This window comes from Mastigoproctus giganteus, chromosome 3, assembly GCF_048544385.1.
Source record: "Mastigoproctus giganteus isolate SK-2022 chromosome 3, ASM4854438v1, whole genome shotgun sequence".
Lineage (NCBI taxonomy): Eukaryota > Metazoa > Arthropoda > Arachnida > Uropygi > Thelyphonidae > Mastigoproctus > Mastigoproctus giganteus.
Window position 1 is genome coordinate 94232541 of NC_143577.1, and position 23105 is coordinate 94255645.

General features: G+C 36.9%; 1 protein-coding gene across 1 annotated transcript in view; it reads right to left on the reverse strand.

Moving 5' to 3' along the window:
• LOC150088162 (uncharacterized) overlaps nt 1-23105 on the reverse strand; it is a 263728-nt gene that overhangs the window by 29657 nt on the left and 210966 nt on the right. The window contains exon 11 of the mRNA XM_090370052.1: nt 2931-3048. Coding sequence (XP_090226178.1) covers nt 2931-3048 — 118 coding nt within the window. The remainder of the gene's footprint in view (nt 1-2930; nt 3049-23105) is intronic.

The following is a 23105-nucleotide window of genomic DNA, read 5'->3' on the forward strand; positions in this document are numbered from 1 at the left end:
TTTCTCATGCAGTTTAAACACTAAGTGTCTCTCTCTCTCTCTCTCTCTCTCTCTCTCTCTCTCTCTCTCTCTCTCTCTCTCTCTCTCTCTCTCTCTCTCTCTCTCTCTCTCTCTCTCTCAGCTTTTGCTGTTTTATAATTTCTGAAGCTTGCCTTCATTATCTATTTTACTGAAATAAGAACAAATTGTAACACCTTGGTTTAAAATACAATATTTTATTTTATTTTTTCCAAGGTCTTATTTTCACTCAGATCTTTAAGTAAGATAGATTTTTAAAAACTGATATTAAATGTAAATACTTCCTGACATTCAAGAGGTATTAAAGTCAAACTCCAAAAGTGTAGTGAAATTCAATGGTCTCCAAAGTGGGGTGTGCAGATGATCCATGGGGTGATCTGGTAAGCAAGTGATGCAATCCTTCCATTTGGATCAATGTACCTATGTGAGGAGACTTTCTCTGCAATGACTATTGTTAAAATCATGTTTAGAAATAAACTTTAACTTGGAACCAGATTTTTGGGTAGCTGTCGCTGAAAATATGAAACCAAGATACACAGCAATAATAAAAAATATTCAAGCACATTGTTCCTACTGAAAAATGCTGTTAAAATCTAACAGCTACCTAACAGGAAGTGATGTCAATTGAGTCATTTCTGTAAAAAAAAAAGTCGTTACCAATTGGTTTTACCCAGTGCTGCCATAGATATTTTCACATCAAAGAAAGTTTCACCACAGAAACTTTCTTTGATGAGACTTTCTTTTTAAACTTGTAGTTCTATCAGCAATGCAGAGTAGAATTATCATTCTGTGTTTGTCATTTGTTTTGAAATTAATCTTTATATTAGTTAAATCTTTATTGCTTTCTGGAGAGAGAAAGAAAGAGAGAGTATATCATCTCACTTCAGAAAGCAATAAAGCCCTCTGAATCAAAAACCTGAAAAACAGAATTTGATTACTAGTGGAAAGCTTTTTCCAGGAATTTATTACAGCCATGTTCATTACTCTTATTTAATTATGTACTGTACTATATAGTTGTTTAATATTTCAGCGAATGAAACAGTCACGCATATACCGTATTAGAGATATTAAAACAGATATGGAAAATTGTTTGCAATTTCTACTTTCATCTGATGTTCAAGGATACAGTCATTGATAATACAGTTAAGGTATGTGTCGTGAAATGGGGGGGGTCTAAAAGTCCCCTCTCTAATTCACATGACATTTTATTTCTTTCATTTATATTTTTCATTTCTGAAAAAAAAAAAAAAAAAAAAAAAACTTGTACAGTATGTTAATAAATATCCTGGGCTTATTTTTTCTCTTTTTTTTTTTTTTTTTTTTTAAATGGAATATTACTAGAGTGATTTTGTAGGCGATCGCTGGGCCAAAGAATAAAATAACATAGTTAATAAAAATAAGTTAATTGTATAGAAAAATTGTCAGAAAGTTGACAGCCACTGCCAATGCATCCTCCCTTTATCCATTAGATTTATTATTCAAAAACCAGAAACTTCTAAATGCCAAGGTTAGCAAATTTCAGACATTATACTTGTCTAATAATATTTTTATATACAGTAATACCCCGACTTACGCGGTTCTTGATTTTTTCGTTTGGTGTATATCTAAAATTAACTTACCAGTGATTTGGAAGTCAAATCATAAAGCTTGGGTGACAGCTTCCATTTTTGAGGACTGGTTTGGTCACCACTTCATACCCAAAGTCGAACGTTATTGCAACAGATTCCATTTAAAGTGATGCTTCTTATTGACAATGCACCCGGTCACCCTCCTGCCACCCTAATTAATTTCGACCCACGTGTGAAAGTTGTGTTTTTGCTTCCAAACACAACCAGCTTGCTTCAACCGATGGACCAGGGAGTCAAAATATTCAAGGCTTACTACACAAGGCGTTCGTTTGCACGTCTGAATGAAGCTATGAGACAAAATAGTGAGATATCTGTTAAAGACTTTTGGAAACAATTCAATCTTTTAAATGCCGTAAGAATTATTGAAGAATCTTGGGATGAAATTCACAAAAAAACATTGAATGGTGTCTGGAAGAAACTTTGTCCATTTTTTTTCAAAAACGAGATGAAAACAACGCCAGAAACTGATCATGTCAATCATGTGATAGAAAAAGTTGTTAATCTTGCCAGGCAATTAAATTTGGAAGCCAATGGTGATGATGTCAACGAGCTGTTGGATTCACATAGTCAGGAGCTGACAATGCATGAGCTCATAGAGATGCATGAGCAAAACGTCACTGAAGTATCCGACACTTCAGATCCAGTTCCACCAGAAAAGCACATGATAATTGCAAGCTTGACAGAAGGTCTCAGCTCAATTGAAAAGGGCTTAAAAATTTTAGAAAACAGACTCCAACGAAGAACGCGTTATAGCTACAAAGCAAGAAATAAAACAATTATTAGCTTGCTACGAAGAAATTCTGGGTGAAAAAAAGAAGGCCCTGTGTCGTCAGCCGAATTTGTTAGATTTTATGAAGCCATTGACATAGAAATAACTTTTTTACGTAACTCATTTATTTTTTAATACATATTTTGTATTAATATATATAAAGAACTGCAATTTTATTAAATATTTTTCTTTTAAACTAGTGTTTTTGTTAGTCCTTGGTCCCAATTAAACAAAATTTATATGTATTTATATGCAAAGTTGTATCCCGACTTACACGAATTCGACTTAAGCGATTTTCGTTGGACCCACCTATCGCGTAACTTCGGGGTATTACTGTATTACAATTAATTTAAACTAAATTAATAAATGCTCTTTTCTAGAATTTGAGTTAATTTTGAATTTTTATTTTGCTATTTGGACTGCTTTTTCTTTGGATTTTTTAGTACCCAAACATTCGGACTTTAGTGATGACTTTCTATCATTATTCTGAGTTGATTAACATTGATATTACTCACTTGAACTACTGGCAGATGAAGTGGTGCTAAGTGTGCTTATCCTCCAGGATGATCCATCTTCTGGTTTTTCAAGAGGTTTGCTTATTTTATCAAAATTTCTGCTACTATTACTGGATAACTATAACAATATATGAAAACCATTAATATGGAATTGATTATCATAACTGGAATTGTTCTTAACCTAATCATAAAGAAATTAAAATAGAAAACTGCATAAGTGTATTTTCCATTTTTTTTTTACATTGGGACTAACTTTTTTTTGTGAGTAGAAATTTGGTAACACATTAATGGCCCATATAAAATCAGTAAAACTGCACAAATTAACTGTGACATAACTGAGATTTAAAAAAAAATTAAAAGGATTGTGCAGTTTGTACAATAAAGAGTATCTGAAGCAAGATAAACTAACATTTCTTCAGTAGAATGTGCAGTTAGACTGAACATGAAGTGGTGATTCACAGTGAGCTCATTTAAGTACTTTTGCAATTATTTCAAAAAACGATAAACTCTGCACAGTTTAACCTATTGTATGTGCCACCTTTAAATCATGAGTGATAAAAAAAAAAATCTTTACCAGAATTACAAAAAGGCTTTTGAAATTTACTTTAACAAACATTGAAAAAAAATTAGGATGTACATAAACAATTCTAATTGTCTGCATGAGTGTTTAGTAGTATAAAAGCAGCTGTGACTAAATTGTGCCTTTCACTGAGTTTTTCATGCAATGGTTATATGGCAAAAACTATATGAATGTACTAAAGTGAGTTGTACACATGGATAAATCCTTTTTAAGGAGAAAAAGTTCAGCTATATATGAGGGGGGCATCAAAACTTTTAATCCTTTTCTATGTACTCTCCATGTATATTAACACATTTCTCCCATCTATGGATCGGTTGTTTAATGCCTTGATCATAGAATTCTGCACTTTTTGCCTCAAGCCTTTTTCCACTTCATGACTTTTTTTTGGGAAGTAGGGAGGAGGTGCACTTCCACTGCTTTGACATGTCTTTAGTCTCAGGATTGTACTGGTACACCCAGCATTTGTCACCAACTGATCAAAAAAAGTTCTCAACATCCACATTACACAAATCCAACAGTGGGCAAGAACATTGCATTCGACATTGCTTCTGCAAACACATCAGCAACCTTGTAACCCATCTTGTGGAGACCTTAGACACGTGCAGATGGCCATGTAAAATGGCCATGTAAAATGCTGTGGGCAGACCCATAACTAATTACATTTGTGATGAAATGAATAGTCACATCTGTCACTCAGCACCAGCTGCTCAACCTTTGCAATTGTCTGTGGATGTTGATGGCCTTCCTTCTCTTGGCTTGTCAAAGACACTTGTATAACTGCACTGAAACTCCCATTTACATAACCCCTGGCCTTGTGACTGAAGGGCTTATTGCAATGTATCCATTATATTACTATTAATATTTCTAAAGATTTCTACATTTCTTACAGTGTCATAGGAGGAACAATTTTGCCCATACACAGCTTTCATTTCTTTGTCAATTTCCTGAGCTTTCTTGCCCTGGAAATGCAGGAACTTGATCACTGTTCGATACTCCACTTTGTCAACCATAGTGTCCTTCCTCAGATTCTGGGCTCCATCTATGATGTACAATAACCTATGGGAATGAAATTTCACATGTTGGTTATTGAATATGTAGACAACATTAAAAACAGCATCTTCCTACTGATGTAGGATTTAGGTCAGGGTACGAACTTTTTGATACCCCCTTGTATGCATCACTATTGTTGCCATTTTATAGGTTTATGTTGTTATGGAACTGAAAGCTGCATTTTTGATAGATTAATAACACCAGTCTGCATTTTAAAAGATGTTCTGATATTTTACTGTTGACCAGAAACCTAAAAAAAACCATTGGTGGAGATTTTTATGGTTTATTTTTACAAATAAATAGATTTATTTGAAAAATAACATATTTGTAAAATAGCATATTTCATATTATTTTACAAGGTTATTTTCATATATAAAAATATGGAACAAAAATACATATATATCAAAGGCTAAATCATCCTGTCAGGCATAAATGGCCACAAACTGGGTCTTGTCTAGATTGGGTTAAAGCTAAAGATTTGACTTCCTCAGGCAGCTAGTTTCAGTGACTTTATCATGTTAACATCCAGCATTACTTGGCCATCATACTGACATTCCAGTCCCCTTTGCACCTTTTTTCTGTTTTTTTTTTTTTTATATTGTGATGGAATCGCTCCCTGGCCTCTTCACTTAAGCCACCTAAATTTTCTGAGGAATAGTTGAGATGAGACTGCAAGAAGTGTACCTTAGCACTCATATTAATGGCAGTTTTTTGAACTACTCCAGCATGTCAAATTATGACAGTGTTATAATATGGGTGTTTGTTTCTCTAAAATAGTGTACTGCATTTTTAAAGTCAATCCAAGTGTCTCGGTTTAGATCATGGATTCTTCAAATACATTCTAGCAGCAGCTTGCAGATTTCAGGTCCAACAAATATTCCTGCTTTCATTTTTTTGTATGAAAGTGATATGAATTTAGTTTGATTTGATTTTAATGGGGCAAAAACTATGGTTATAATGCAGGGGTCAGAGTTAAAATTTCAAAAAGATCAATATTTTCAAAATGTTATATATACATAAATTCTTCCTTGAAGTTAAAACCTATTTCTATGCCTTTAACAATTACTACCCCTCTCTCCTCTCTCTCTCTCATCCAACTTCACTCTCTGATAATGACTCCTGTACCATCAATCCCTATGATGTCAAATGATTCATGGATGATAATCAGGTATAGAATATTCTTGCCCCTAGTACTTTCCCTAACATGTTGACACAAATAATAATCACCTTGTAAATTAAATAAAAAATTTTCCCCATTGTGCCTTTTCATACCACTTATTCCAATCAATTAGGAACAAATTGAAATCGACCACAAAATACTCACACTTACTAGCCCATTCCATTTGAATTTAGTGATTTCTCTTCATAATCCTCATAGGACTTTCTGGTCTGTCAATTACTCACATATCTTTGCATCTCACACCACACAGACTTTACACTAGCATGTGTAACTTTTGAATCTGGGAAAGCTTTTGTCACACTTAGGCTGTTTTTGATAAGCATGACCCGTCACTCCCATCTTCCCTATCCTTCCTAAATACATTGCCCATTGGCCCTATTATGTCAGTATTAGCATCCTAACCAAGAGTTAAAATTTGCTAATTTTACTGATGACACTGCTAATGTTACATTGCACAGTTAACGGTAAGCATTTTCATATGGTTTACTACCCTGACACACCCCTTGAAGTGTGTTTCTTTAGCATGAACTTTCCTTTCATTTGAAACATCATTACCTTTTTCATTAATTACAGGCTCAACATCACATGCTATACCAATGATTTAAAAGATACTAACCCAATCAATCCATGAGACAAGGCGACAGATATCAGTGCAATCTTAGACCCCAAAATTTTTTTTTCAAATGCTTAAGGCTCTTAATCAATGCATCTAAATCAGTCCAAATTATCTTCTCACTGAAAAATAATTCAACACAGGGTGTAGCTACTATTGGAGTATCCCACATACTAAATGTGCCCATGCATACAGACTTAGGCATAGTCTTCGATCCAGAATAACAATTATACAATCATAGGGGAAAAACTTACTAAATTCTGCCAAATGCACAGGCCAGCTCCACATCTGTGAGCCTATGCTAGCTTGCAAATACATAACCACCTTCCTCTAATCTGGACTCCAGTACAGTACTGAAATCTGGACATCAGGTGCCTACTCTAACACAAAGTAGATTTATGACAAAGAATACCAGTCAGCATATAGGACTACCCACAAATTAAATATTTCCCATATACTACAGACAATAGCAATGGCACAAGAACTTACTAAGGAGGTTACCAAAATTGGTTTAAGATAGAAGACATATTCACTTCCAAAATGGTCACTAGCTTTATATCAAAGTCCAATACATGGGATATACATTCATGGCATGTCCCCCTGCACACCTAAGATAAAGGAAACTTTAATTGTGCATTCCAACAGGCTTAGAATGCACAATTCAACACTTGTCACTTTGCATCTGGCTACAGCACCTCCATCTGTGGATGGATAAATCTTAATCTAGAGCTGGACTAGCTGCATCTGCCACAGTGCTCCATAGGAAGACCTCCCCCCACAGTACTGTGCAAAACGGTGCCTCCATGGGCAGGAGCAGCAATGCGTAGCGCACACTTCTTGATGTAGACCGGGGTTCGAGCCCGTGCCCACCAAATACGGAGGATGTGGAAAGGTCAGAGAATGACCACCGCATATCCCTGGAGCAATATGGCCTTAGTGGCTAATGCTCCTAAAAACCAAATAACAAACAACAAACTGTGCAAAAGTCTTGGGCACCTTCTGAAACTTTAAAGATATGAGAAATGTTAGTTCATTAAAAAATTATAATTCTGTTTGTTTATGTTTTAATTATCGTAAAATAATAGGTGAATAAGCACAGTATCTTGAGAAAGCAGTAAGAGTTGCCCAATAGCAATTCTGGCAATAAAATGTGCAAGTAGGTGTTGCCTTTGTGGTTACTAAATACTGAAGGAAAGTGATCTGACAGTATTATTGCTAAAATAATGAAAACAGTTAATAGTCTATTATAGGTAAAATATTGAAAACAGTTGATAATCAATATAATTCATGCTGTAAAATGTGTGCATTTCTCTTTTTTGACAAGAATATCTAAAAACCTAAAAAGAACTTCGTACAAAAAAAAAAAAAAAAACACAAGTCATGGGTAAAGTAACAGTGGCTATAAGGTACAAGATAGTAATTTTGCACCAGCAAGGAAATTTTCAGAATGAAATTTCCCATCAAAGAGGAGTTTCTAGATGTGCCATACAACATATTTTGAAGAAATACAAAAAATGTGGTAAGGTGGAAGATAAAATTCAGATTGGGAGACAAAAAAAACTGGCCAGAAGTGATGAACAATATCTTCGGATAACATCTCTTAGAGATAGAAGAAAGTAAAGTACACTTCTTGCTGCAGAACTTGCTCAAGCATCAGGCACCCAAGTACACCCATCTATTGTAAGAAGAGCACTCAACAGACTGGATTAATGGTAGAGTTGCAGTCAGGAAACCACTTTTATGGAAAGGAAATAAGACTAAAAGGTTTAAATATGCACAACAGTACAAGGCTTGGGGAACCGAACAGTGGAAAAAAGTCTTATGGAGTGACAAGTCGAAATTTTTGATTTTTGGAACAAAACAAAGGCAGTATATTAGAAGAAAAGGAGAACAATTGAAAGAGCAATGCCTACAACCAACAGTAAAACATGGAGGTGGATCTGTCTTAATTTGGGGCTGCATCTCTGCAAGTGGAGTTGGTGATCTGGTTAGAATCCACGATACAATGACTGTAGAAAAATACAAACAAATAGATTCACCATGCTGTGCCCTCTGGCATGAGGCTAATTGGTCGAAACTTCATCTTTCAGCATGACGATTATGCTATGGACACTGCTAGCACAGTAAAATCTTAAAGAGAAAACAGGATCAAAATGATCTGAAACTAATGGAGTGGCCACCTCAAAGCCCAGATTTGAATATTATAGAGCCTATTTGGGATTACCTCGACAGAAAGAAGATGGAACGGCGGCCAAAATCAGAAGATGAACTGTGGAATGTTCTGCTTGATGCATGGAACAATATTCCACATGAATATTTACAAAACTTCAAGACAGTATCCCTAACAGAATATCAGCAGTTTTGGAAGCAAAAGGTGGACATAAGAAATATTAAAGATACCGTTCCTATTTGTTTTGTTGTAATTTAACTTTGATCCACAATAAATGCTTTTTTTTTTTTTTTATTTCAGCCAATTTTATTGCTTTTTACTACACAATTTTTTTCCCACAGAGGATTTCAATGCCTGCCTAAGACTTTTGCACAATACTGTATATATATATATAAAAATACTTGATACCCCTTCTGAACGTTTTGCAGATCCCAGTTTGGGAAATGCTGGTTTACTGAGATAATAGAGTTTCTGGTAGTGATCACTGGTGATTGCTGCTGTATGGATTTAAATACTTGTCAGTTTAATTCTGGTAGAAACACTTCCTTGCTCATTTCACAAATATACATGGTCTCAGTTCCAATCTCAACTATGTCCATGTCTCAGATATGGATTTTGGTTTTAAAGGTGCAAAAATGATAAGTGTTATATAATGCACCAGGAAGAGTTTAAATTTACAAGCAAATTGAGATTTTGGTAACCTTTATAAAGGTTACCACATCAAAAAGTTGTATATATGTATATACATTAAATAACAAGCAGTAGACGAGTAAAAATAAATTATATTTTATATACACCTATACATACTGATAACATATAAAAAATTAAAAACTGCTGACATGGTCATTGTTGGATAAAATTAGAGTGAGTATGTAAGGCTCAGCCAGATGGTTAAAAGCAATAAAAATCTTTAAAATTTGAACATACTGTTAAAACATGCCTAATAGATAAAACAATGTCACATTGCTCACACACATAGAAAGGTCATCAGCCCACAGCAGAAAAGAGTGTGTCGGATGATTATGTCCTATGCGGAGCCAAGCAAGAACAGCTTCCTCTTTACGATCCCTGTGGAGACTAGACAGCCACAGTTTGATTATGGGCTTAATCAGTTTGCTCTATCAGATTAAGCCTGCCCATGCCACAAATCTTGCCACTGCAAATAAATATTATTATTATGGATTATTTGCCTGAAGTCCATATAGAGGAATGACAGGCCAAGAATATTCATTAGGGCTGCTAATTTGGCTGCATTATATCAACCTAATCATTTCCGGCAATGCCAATGTAGCTGGGGACCCAGCAGAAGGATATCAAATCCACCTTCATAGAGAGCACATCATCAACTGAACCAGAGACATGGTTGGATGATTGGTGCATCTCATTGCTGAGAGAGCCTGGAGTGCACTCGAAGAATCAGTATACAGTGGACCCCTGCTTTATGATATTAATCTATTCCAGAGACACCATAGTATCATGAAAATATTGTAATGAGAACCCAATAACACATTGTTTTTTGGTAATTTGTTCCAAGACCTCAGAAGTTGAAATTTTTGCAATACAACTAAGCTATTTATCTCTCTAAAAGGTAATTTTTATAATAGAAATTTTATGTATTGATTAAAAAAAATTGATTAAAGCCCAACACAAAAAAATCACTTCAAATAAAGGATATAAAAACAACATGTGGCTAACACATTTACAAATGCTGTTATTGGCTGAGAGAAAGGACCACATGGTCCAGTTGAAGACAGTCTTAAGCCCATCCCATCGTAAAGTGAAATAAGTAGGGGGCCAGTTAACATGATCACTAGTGGAATCAGCTACTTTAATTTCAAAAAAACCAATTCAAATTATTAAAATGCACTACACTTTCATCCTCATCATATGATCAGTTATAAGAATAAATTTCGAATGCTTTGTGATATTTTATTAAAGCACATTTCTGGAGGTCACTACCATAAAACAAAAGCAATTTGCAGGTTCCGGTTTATTAGTCTTTTCTGTTAGAGCAATATATTATAAACTGATAGTAAACTATCCTATTTCATTTGCGATAATACCGATAGCTGGAATTCTATCTGAATTTACGTTATTATGGTGAAATGTGTTCCTCTTCCATCACATAAAAAAACAAAAAAAATTTTCAGAATCTTCTTCATTCCTACTTTTTAAGCTTTGTAAACTTGTTATTCCATATCTCACTTGGACATAGTATCATGTTAGTTGTAATTTGTGTGTGCAGTGTTCTTTGGTTATTGATTGTTCATCTTTTTTACTGTTTTAAATTTTACAACCCAATAAAAAGAAATAATGCCAGTGAACAGAAATATCAATTAGTTGGTATGTACATATAACAGTATTACTTAAAGCTATGTACGTAACAGTAAATTTGTTTTTATTTTGCTAACCTGTGGAAAATACTCTTCCAATTTTCATGTATCATTTAATTTTGTTAATTGGCAATTATAAAATATCGATGTAAATAAAACATAGTGAACTCATAATGAAAAACTACATAAGCAGTGTAAAGACATCGATTTAATTGTATCTCTTCAAAATGAGTTACCACCAATGCCTTTACACCACTTACATAGTTTTTCATTATGAGTTCCCTATGGTGAATTTACACCGATATTTTATAGTGTATTTTAAACTCAATATATTATGCTTTGAGCATCTATATTTTTATAAAGTATTATCTTGCACACCTTTTGGCATATCTCATATTGTATAAATAACTTCACAACTGGGTTGGCATGACTGCAACACCAGGGTACCTGCCCACCCACTGAGGATAGACCAATAAGCCTTGAAACGGTGCCATCTGGGTGGTAGTGGTGCCCAAGTAACAATAGTCTTCCTATTAGTGAAGCATTAATTATTCAACGTAGTGCAATACATGGTAACTCATTGTGAAAGTAGTCACAATATGAGATACAATTAAATCTATGCCTTTACACTAATGTAGTTTTTCATTATGAGTTCACTATGGTGTATACACTGAATATTTTATAGTGCATTTTAAACTCATAATATTATCCTTAAGCATTTATATTTTATTTAATATAATCAGTAATGTAATAAAGTGCAAATCTGTGATCTTTACTTTTATAGCCTGTGGATAATATTCCTCCTATTTTCACTTTTAGAATCTCATTTTAATAGAATTAAAAGTTCAATTCACAAATGTGATCACAATGACTGGTGCTTACCATATATCGTATAGTGAATGGTATTTTATTACGAAGAGTCTGTTGTAAAGTGATTTGATCGTAGAGTGAACCAATTGTAAATGGTTGGGGGGGGGGGTTTCTCCGAGCATTGTAGACTGGTTGCAAGGAAGGCCCATGGTGTCCTATAGATGATTTATCAAACAATTGCTAGTAGAGATAAGGATGTCATAATCCCATTATATAAGGCTATTGTTAGACCACACTTGGAATACAGTTTAAGTATGGAGACTTGCACTTAAAGAAAGATATTGTGCTTCTTGAAAGAGTCCAAAGATGGGTAACTCACCTGGGGAGACTGGCAAAGGGTGTCTGTATGAAGAAAGACTTCGAATATGTGAATTGCACAGCTTGGAAACTAGGCACCTTAGAGGAGACTTGATAGAGGTGTTCAAGGCTCTGAGAGGCATAATTATGAATGAGGATGAAATTTTCACGGTTATAAATGATTCTAGAAATGGGGCCCATAATTTCAAGTTATGAGGTGTGAGGAGATGTTTAGACTGGATTGCAGGAAGTTTTTTTTAGCCAGTTACCTATGTGGGTGGTAGAGGCTGACAGTTTGGGGAAATTCAAAGGTCAGCTGGATAATTACCTACAGGAGCAGGGAAACACAGGTTGTCCATTTCCTTTTCTCTTATTAATTATTTTTTTAATTCTCTCTTCTTATTTTATTTTATTATTATCATTTTTTTTAGCTAGCGCAGCATAAGCCATAGGCCTCCTTGCACCATGTGGCCATTGCTAATACTAATACAGATAAACCAATGATATTGGCAGTTGTGTGATCCAAAGTTAATTATAGCATGCAGCTCTGCAGTGCATATGCTGCATTCTGCTCAGATATACTATAGTATGTCTGTCAGAGACAAAAGATGACTTTGTAGAGCAGATATTTTTTAAGGGCACAAAATGTGATATTGTTGTATACGTTGGCACTAGTGACCTTAAGGGCAAGAGATCTGCAGATTTACTTAACAAGTACAGGTTGAAAAGAAGTCACGAGCTAGGGTTGAATTTGAAAGTGTCTGCAATTCTGCTCAGACATGATAGGAGGGAGTATATGATGAGAGCCTTTTCAATCAATTCAGCCCTGGAGAGACTGTGCAAGGTGCATGAGGTAGAATGTTTTTCAGCATGGTCTGTTGTTGTTTGGTTTTTAGGAGCATAAAAGCTCCTAAGCAACTAAGGAGCTTTTATGCTCCTTTTATGGCCTTAGCAACTAAGGCCATATTGCTCTGGGGATATGCGGTGGTCATTCCCTGACCTTTCCGCATCTTCCATATTTGGTGGTCATGGGCTCGAACCCTGGTCTAATCAAGAAGCATGTGCTATGCACTACTGCTCCTGCCCACTGAGGTGCCAGGTGTGGTCTGTGCTTTCTAACAGGAGAGACTGCTTCTACAGGGATGGGATACATTTAAATAGAAAGGGTGCAAGAATATTTGCTGATGCTATGGAGGCAGTATTAGGTGAGTTGGAAAACTGCCAGCTTCATGGGATTCACAAACTAAAAGATTAACAGTAGCTGCAGGCAGAGGTGAAAGCGATTCTTGCACTGCTTCTATTGTAACGAGCATCAGCCTAAAGAGAAAGTTGCTGGGGAATTCAAAAGCTGCTGGGAGTCATCATGGAACAAATAAATACATGGGATGCGTTAGGGTAACTAAGACTAAGAACAGGTGGATGTATACTTGCATGTACACCAATGCTAGAAGGATAGTAAATGAATTTGAAGTGCTGATCAAGGCATCAAGGGCAGATATTGTTGGGATATCAGAAACATGGTGTCACACAGATATAAGCAGTGCAGAATTGGAATTTGGGGAGCACAATGTGTACATAAAGGATAGACAGGGTAGGAAGGGAGGACAGGTAATGCTGTTAGTTAAGAAACAAAATCTAACTAAGTGCATCCATTGGAGAGGGCACTGTGATCGCAGAACAGTACAAACGGTGGATTTTTGGCTGCTGTAAAGGGATAGTATTTTTTAATTTTTAACGTATTCTTCGTTATTTAACATAGTACATTGTGTTTTACGGAGATATTAAATAGGTTTAGTAGCATTCGTTAGCTTCTTATTTTGAATTTAACCAGCGATTTCTGGAAATTATGACTCCCGGGGTTGGCGCCAATATTTGACTAGCACTTATCACATATTGTATAGTGAATGGTATTTTATTACAGAGATTCTGTTGTAAAGTGATTTGATGAACTAGCCGCCATATTGTAGTCAATAAGAAACAGCTTAACATATATATATCTCGAACTGATATTGAAGGTATAAAGTAAAACTAGACAGCGTAATACGAAGCACTGTATTAGGAATCTGTTAGCTTATCAATTAATCATATTAAATTTCATTGTTAATCAAATTGTATTTAAACGGAAATCATGACCCAGACTAGAGCTGTGAAAAAAAAAAAAAAAAAAAAAAACAGACTAGCAAGAGTGCTGTGGCTCGGGGGAGAAATGAAGGGGGCGATTCTCCAACATCAGTCTCAAAATGTGTGAAATGTTTGCCGACCTTTCTAAAACAGGATATGATCTAGCCAAGGAGGATGCCTTCAAGTGTGCTAGGTGTCTGGAGTGTCAAGAAATTAGGTGCCAACTCAGCGTTCTGATGAGCATCTATGAGATGCTTGATGTGTAGGGTAAATGCCCTCGAAGAAATTAATGTGAGGCCCATCAGGCTCTCAGCTGCCCAGCTCAACGACTGAGTTCACTCCTGTGCATCAGGCAACACAGAGGCAATCTCCAAGGCAGAATGTGCTGGTCCCAAAGAAACTATTGTTGGTGACTCTTGTCAGGGAGATGGGGAATATACTATGTAAGAAGGATAGGTGGAACAGGACCAGGGTATGTCTGCCAGGGGCAAAAGTTGATGACACTGTAGAGCAGATATCTTTTCAGGGCACAACAGGTGATATTGTTGTACACATTGGAACTAATGGCATTAAGAGATCTACAGATTTACTCAACAAGTACAGGTCAATTTCACATTCAACCCTAACAGGTCAAGTTAGGGTTGAATGTGAAAGTGTCTGCAACTCTGCCCAGACACGATAGAGTATATGATGAGAGCCTTGTCAATCAATTCGTCCCTGGACAGATTGTGCAAGGCTCAAGGGGTAGAATTTTTTTCAGCCTGGTCTGTGCTTGTTGACAGGAGAGACTGCTTCTACAGGGATGGGATACACTTAAATAGAGGGTGCAAAAATATTTGCTGATGCTATCGAGGCAGTGTTAGGTGGGTCGGAAAACTGCTAGCGTGGGGGGGATATACAGACTAAAAGTCTAACAGTGGCCACAGGCAGAGGCAAAAGTGATTCTTGCACTGCTATTAGAATGGGCAGCAGACTGGAAAGCAAGGTAATGGAGATTTCCAGGACTACTGGGAGTCATAGTGGAACAAGTAAATACATGGGCTGTGTTAGGGTGGCTAGGAGCAGGAACAGGTGCATTTATACTTGCATGTACACCAATGCTAGGAGTATAGTTAATAAATTTGATGAGCTTGAAGTACTAGTCAAAACATCAAAGGCAGATATTGTTGGGATATCAGACACGTGGTGTCACACAGATATAGGCAGTGCAGAGTTGGAATTTGGGGAGTACAATGTGTATAGGAAGGATAGACAGGATAGGAAGGGAGGAGGGATTATGCTGTTAGTTAAGAAACTAAAAATCTAAGGAAGTGTATCCAATTGATGCTGGTGGACAATGCAGTGTTGAGTCTGTTTGGTGTGAAATAAGCACTGGGAAAGTAAAAATGAGAGTAGGTGTGTGTTATAGGCCTAATGAATCTGATGAGTATAATGAGAACTCATGCAGAGAAATAGTGGGCTAGTAAATCAGAATGTCTTATAATGGGAGATTTTATCTTTCCAGATATTGACTGGAACTTGTGGGTTGATCATTCGCACACTAGCAAGACTTTTGTGGATTTATTGGATGACTGTTTCCTACAGCAACATGTTCAAGAGGCAACCAGAGGGTGTAATACTCTTGATCTGATATCAGTAGCGATTCTTCATGCATTAAGAATCTGCACAAAAAGGAACCACTGGGCAACAGTGATCACAATGTACTGATGTGGAAATTATTTAAAGATGTAACTATCATCAAGGCTAAAGGGAAGGGCTTTTGCTTTTGCAAAACCCCTTCCCTTTAGAGGTCTCAGACAGTTTTTAAATTCTGTACAGTGGAATCAACTGATGATGTTACCAACAGTGAATTCTAAATGGGGAGCCTTAATTTTGGAGGCTACTAGGCTTTTCATTCCAACTAAGAAGTACTGTTCAAGGTTTAGGCCTAAATGGATGTCAGATGAACTAATGAGGCTCATGGCAGAGAAGAAAAATGCGTGGTATGCCTATAAATTAGGTGACACAGAAGCCTACAGTAGATATAAGCTAGTCTATAATCAAGTCACAAAGGAGGTTAGGCAAGCGAAAGCCAATTATGAGAAATCTTTGGCAAAGGATGCAAAGAAAAACAACAGATTTCTTTACTTATGTAAAGTCTATAAAGAAGCGGGATGAATTAGATTTGTCCACTTGATGTTGGTGGTTCGACTGTCGATGATCCTGCTCAGATAGCTGACAAATTGAATGAGTATTTTGCATCTACAGTCACACAACACATGGGGAATTCTGTAAGGAAGGGGAGGACAGAAGTTTACTAAACTCTAACAGGGAGCTAAATGATTTTGTGGGGGCACCTCCGTAGCCAGGTGGGAAGGAGCAGCAGCAGAAGCGTAGCACACACTTCTTGATTGATTAGACCAGGGTTCGAGCCCATCACCACCAAATATGGAGGATGCGGAAAGGTCAGGGAATGACCACCACATATTCCTGGAGCAATATGGCCTTAGTTGCTAATGCTCCTAAAAACCAAACAACAAACAAACAATTTTGTAATAACAGAGAGCAAAGAGGAGGAGAAATTGTTGAAGTTAAACATAAAAAAGGCAGCTGGAATCTATCATGTTATATTGAAGGATGCAGCAAGGGAAGTAAGCAAATCCTTAGCCGTAATTATGAGAGCATCTTTAGATTCAGGGGAGGTCCCATGGACTGGAGGTGTGCAAATGTATCCCCAATTCACAAAGGGGGGGGGAGTTCAAAGGGTGATGCAAATAATTATAGACTGTTAGTTTAACTTCTGTTCTGGGGAAATTAATGGAGTCACTGGTTAAAGAAGTGATGCAGGATCACCTAGACAAGACTGCAGTAATAGTTCCGACACATCATGGTTCTGTTAAGGGGAAGTCTTGTCTGACCAATTTGATTAGATACTACAATGTGGTCACAAAGGAAGTGAATGCAAAAAAATAATTTTGATATCATATACAGGAAAAGTCCAAAAATCCGGACCACCCAAGAATCTGGACTTTTCGAAAACTCAAACTTTTTAAATTTAACAGATTTTCGTGTGTACACGCGCATGTGTGAGTGCCACAGATGCCCAGCGACAAGCAAGCTCACAGTCACCATTTTGAAATGAGCAATCAAACCGTGGCAAACTATATAATTTTTGTCCTACTCTTTCCATTTACCATATATCGCATACGTATTTACAAGCCCATAATAATGGCTCCTAAAATAGATAAACTTCATGGTGTGAAGAGAAAGAAGAACACGTTGAAATTGAGTGAAAAACTTGAAATAATTAAGAAATTAGAAAGTGGTGTGAGCAATACTGTTTTAATGGAAACAAACAGCATCGGAAAGTCTACAATTTACAATATAAAAAAGGCAAATAATAAAATTCTAGAATTCACAGCCTCATCTGAGCCTTACAATAAAATTGCTGAGAGGAAAAGTTTACGTCAGCCAAAATTAGAGAATCTCGATAAAGCATTGTACAAATGGTTTTTGCTAAAATGATCAGAAGGTATGGCAATTTCTTTGCCGATGCTTATTGCCAAAGCAAGGTCTTTTAAGGAGCAAATGAACATTGAATCAGAGTGCACATTTAGCGATGGATGGCTTAGGAATTTCAAGTCTCTTCATGGTATTAAACAGTTAGATATTGCTGGAGAAACAGTCGGCTGATACACAAGCAGCAACAGAATATAGTGCAACATTTGAAAAAATTGTATCTGACTACAACCTTACAGCCGATCAAATTTATAATGCTGATGAAACAGTGGTTTACTGGAAGTGTTTGCCCACAAAAACTTTGGCTGGAAACCAAGAACGAAATGCAACAAGGTTTAAGCTTAATAAGGAAAAAGTAACCATTCTTAAGCGTGCTAATGCTTCAGGTCAGCATAAAATTAAGCTTTTGCTGACTGGTAAATTTCAGCATCCACGGGCCTTTAAAGGAATTGTACACTTTACCTGTGACCTATAAAGCCCAAAAGAATGCTTGGATGGACAAAGATATATTTCGCAGTTCGTTTATTCATGATTTTGTTCCATCAGAACTTGAGAAAATTGAGGAAGCCTGCAAATACAAAGTGCCTGCTACTTCTTGACAACTGTAGGGCTCACCCACATGAATCAAAATTAGTGTCTGATTGCGGAAATATTTTTGCATGTTACTTGCCACCTAACGTAACACCATTAATTCAACCCATGGATCAAGTAGTCAGTAACTTTAAATGACACTATAAAAATGATTTTATGACAAAAATGATGCATAAGAATGTCGACCCTTCAAAATTTCACAGTTTTACAATCAAAGATGCAACATTTTCACTCACAACTGCATGGAATGCAGTCAAGCCTGTAACTCTTAAGAGCGTGGTGAAAGTTTTTTTTTTTTTTTTTTATGAAAACCCCAAACACGAAAGGTATAAAAACCTATAGTACTTAGTACCGTGCATGGGTTGAAGGAGAAGTATGGGGGGAGGGGGGTGCCGGAAACTTTGCTCTAGAGACTAAACATGGGTTTCACCACTTCAAGCCTCCAATAAGCAAAGTGGTGGTATTTCACCGGTTGATGAAAGTCATCTACCATGTGATGTTTGCAGATCTACAATCTGATCGAAACGAAGATTTTGAAGGATTTCACGTAAAGCTGAAGGCATCTGAAGTAAAAGAACTGATGGAAACTTAAAATTATGTACGGAAGACAATCCTCTACACAAATTTAATGCTGATGACAGAAGAGTGGATATGCATTGAAGATGATGTTGAAGTTGCTGCAACTTTCACTGATCAAGAAATTATTCAAAGCATTATAACTCCTGATAAGATAGAAGAGAATTATTCAGAAGAATATGGTGAAGAAAACAAAGTTGAAGAAGAAAAGATATCTTGGGCCACTACAGAAAAATCCATTGAAACAGTTATTAAATTTATGGAACAGAACCATAGTTTCAGTCTTCAGGATGTCATGCATGCACACATGGTTGATAATAATTTTATCACAAAGAAATTACAAAGTCGTAAACAAGATATACGAAAGTATTTAAAGAAAGCAATAGAAGCATCAAGCAGTGCAGCAGATAAAGTAGAAACTGCAAGTGTTCCAACCACAAGCAGTGCAACAGACATAGCGGAAAAGAACAAATAAATATTTGTTTGTTTTTCGAACCTTCAATCTTGTATGAAAATGTTTCGTTAATAAACGAAAACAAATTAATTTATATAAAATATGTATCATCTGCTTTCATTTATATACTATATTTTTCTTTTACATTGTTCATTTTTAAACAATTTCAAGCATAACATGCTCTTTTTTTGTTGTGAAAATTATGTTCTCATCTTTGTCAGGTATTGATTTTATTATTCTTTAAAACTGCTCATTTGGATAAATGAAGCATGCTTTATTTGCTAATGAATAAATTGTCAAAATTTACCTGATTATCTCTTTATTCCATCTTAAATTTGAATTTTAAAAGTTCTCCCTGAGAATCCGAATCAACCCAGTCCCAGAGCAGTCTGGATTTTTGGACTTTAACTGTACTTGAATTTCAGTAAAGCTTTTGATATTGTTGCATATTGAAGACTGCTGTACAAATTGGAGCGGTATGGCATTAAGGGCAAGTTGTTGCAATGGATAAAGGGATGGTTGAGTGGGAGACAGCAGAGACTGGTAATAAATGGACACTGCTCTACGTAGACTAATGTTATTAGTGGAGTCCCCCAGGGTTCGGTGCTGGGCCCATTATTGTTTTGTGTATTTATTAATGATATCGATGAAGGTATATCAGACTTAATGTCCAAGTTTGCAGATGACACAAAGGTTGGCAGGATTGTTAATAATAGTAAAGACTAATGCTACTGCAACAGGATCTAGAAAAGTTAGGCAGATGGGCTGAGCAGTGGCAACTGAAGTTTAATATTGACAAATGCAAAGTACTGCATATGGGTAGCAGTAAATCAAGAGAAATGTACCAACTGTCTGGTTCTACACTTGGGTGGTGAAAGAAAAAGACCTGGAGGTAACTGTGCAGTCAGATATGAAGTTCTCTGAGCAGTGCAGACGGGCTGCCAGAGCAGGTCATTGTGCATTGTTAATGATATATAGGAATTTTGCTAACAGTGACAAGGAGGCGATTATACCTCTGTATAAAGCAATGGTCAGGCCACACCTTGAATACTTGTGTACAGGTCTGGTGGCCTCACAGTTTAGGAAGGATGTAGAGTTGCTAGAATGAATACAGAGAAGGGCAACAAGATTGGTAAGAGGAATAAGGGAGTTCTCTCTTACCAAGAGAACCTTGAATTATGTTATTGAAGCATCTGGAGACTAAGCACCTGCGAGGTGATCTGCGGGAGGTGTACAAAGCTCTGAATGGTTTGATCAGGCTCAATGCCAATGGGATACTTCCACTTGCTCAAATTAAGAACCTGAGGGGGTATAGATTTAAATTGAGGAAAGACAGTTGTAAAAAAGATGTGCGGAAGTTTGCCTTTAGCCAGCAGGTAGTTGATTGCTGCAACAGACTTGCATCTGTTGTTGTAGAAGTTGATAGCTTAAATAAATTTAATGCTGAACTAGACAAACATTTGGAGTGACCGAATGGGAGAAATGGAAAAGGTTTTTTTTTTGGCTGATGCTCTATAAGCTTGCTTTCTTGCATCATATGCCTCAACTAATGCTACTGCTAATAGCCAGCAGATCCCCACACAATTCTAACTTTGAACCCTCTGTATACGCAGACATGAAAAGACCTGCATTCAAAGAACTTATCTTGGAAGCTACTAGGCTTTACATACCAATAAGAAATATTGTTCAAGGTTTAGGCCTAAATGGATGTCAGATGAACTAATGAGACATATTGCAGAGAAGAAAAATGCATGGGATACATATAAATTAACACGTGACACAGAAGCCTATGATAGATATAAGTTGATCTGTAACCAAGTTAAGTGCCTCCGTAGCAAGGTGGGAAGGAGCAGCAGTGCATAGCACACGCTTCTTGATTAGACCAGGGTTCGAGCCTGTCACCACCAAATACGGAGGATGTGGAAAGGTCAGGGAATGACCACCGCATATTCCCAGAGCAATATGGCCTTAGTTGCTAATGCTCCTAAAAACCAAATAACAGTAACCAAGTTACAAAGGAGGTTAGGCAGGCAAAGGCAGATTACGAGAAATCTTTGGCAAGGGATGCAAAGAAACACAGCAAAGAGTTCTTTACTTATGTAAACTCTAGAAGGAAGGGGATGAATCAGATTGGTCCACTTGACATCGATGGTTCAACTGTTGATGATCCTGCTCAGGTAGATAACAAACTAAATGAATATTTTGCATCGACATTAACACGAGGAGTTATTCAGCGAGGGGAATCCCAGAGGTGTATTCAACTCTGGCAGTAAGCTAGATAACCTTGTAATAACTGAGAGTAAAGTGGAAGAGAAATTGTTGAAGATAAACACAAGAAAGGCACCAGGGGTGGAAGGGATCTATCCAGTTATATTAAAGGAGGCAGCAAAGGAAATAAGCAAACCCTTAGCCATAATTATGAGAGCTTCCTTGGACTCAGGGGAGGTACCCATAGACTGGAGATGTGCAAATGTGACCCCAATTCACAAAGGAGGATCAAAGGCTGACACAAGTAATTATAGACCTGTGAGTTTAACTTCTGTTCCAGGAAAATTAATGCAGGCACTGGTTAAAGAAACACTGCAGGACCATCTAGACAAAACTTCAGTTATAGCTCAGACACAGCATGGTTTTGTTAAGGGGAAGTCTTACCTGACCAATTTGACTGGATACTATGATGCAGTCACAAAAGAACTGGATGCAGGGAATAACTTTCATATTATATACTTGGATCTTAGAAAGGCTTTTGATACTGTTGCACATGGGAGACAGCTGCACAAATTGAAGCAGTGTACCACTGGAGGCAAATTGCTGCTATGGATAAAGGAGTGGTTGAGGGGGAGAAGACAGAGTGGTAATCAATGGACACTGCTCATCGTGGACTAATGTTATTAATGGAGTCCCTCAGGGTTCAGTGTTGGGTCCATTATTGTTTTCTGTATTTATAAATAATATTGATGATGGTATATCAAGCTTAATGTCCAAGTTTGCAGACGATACCAAGGTTGGCAGGGTTGCTAAGGACACTACTGACGCTATGCTGCTGCAACAGGATCTAGAAAGGTTGAGCAGATGGGCTGAGAGGTGGCAAATGAAGTTTAACATTGACAAATGTAAAGTACTACATATGGGAAACAGCAACCCCAGAGCAACATATTAACTCTGTGGTACTACACTGACAGTGGTAGAGAATGAAAAGGACCTGGGGGTAATTGTACAGGCAGATATGAAGTTCTCTGAGCAGTGCAGATGGGTTACAATAGTAGCTCATGGTGTCTTATCAATGATATACAGGAATTTTTCTAGCAGGGATAAGGTGGTGATTATTCCCTTGTATAAGGCAATGGTGAGGCCACACCTTGAGTACTGTATACAGGTCTAGAGGTCTCATTTCAAGAAGGATGTAGAGCTGCTGGAACGAGTACAAAGAAGGACAACAAGATTAGTGAATGGAACAAAGGGTTGCTCTTACGATGAAAGGCTTAAGTTTTGCAAATTACAGTGTCTGGAGACTAGGCACCGGTGAGGTGATCTGATAGAGGTGTATAAAGTATTGAATGGTTTGAGCATGCTCAATGCTGACAGGATTCTGCCTCTTGCTCAGAATAATCACCTGAGAGGGCATAAATTCGAATTGAGGAAAGACAGATGTAGGACAGATGTGCGGAAATTTGCCTTTAGCCAGCAGGTAGTTGGTTGGTGGAACAGACTTCCATCCCTTGTTGTGGAAGTTGATAGCCTAAATAAATTTAAGGCTCAGCTGGACAGGTATTTCGAACGAACGGAGGGGGTGAAGTGGAAGGGTTTTTTTTTTTTTTTTTTGCTGATGCTGCATAAGCTTG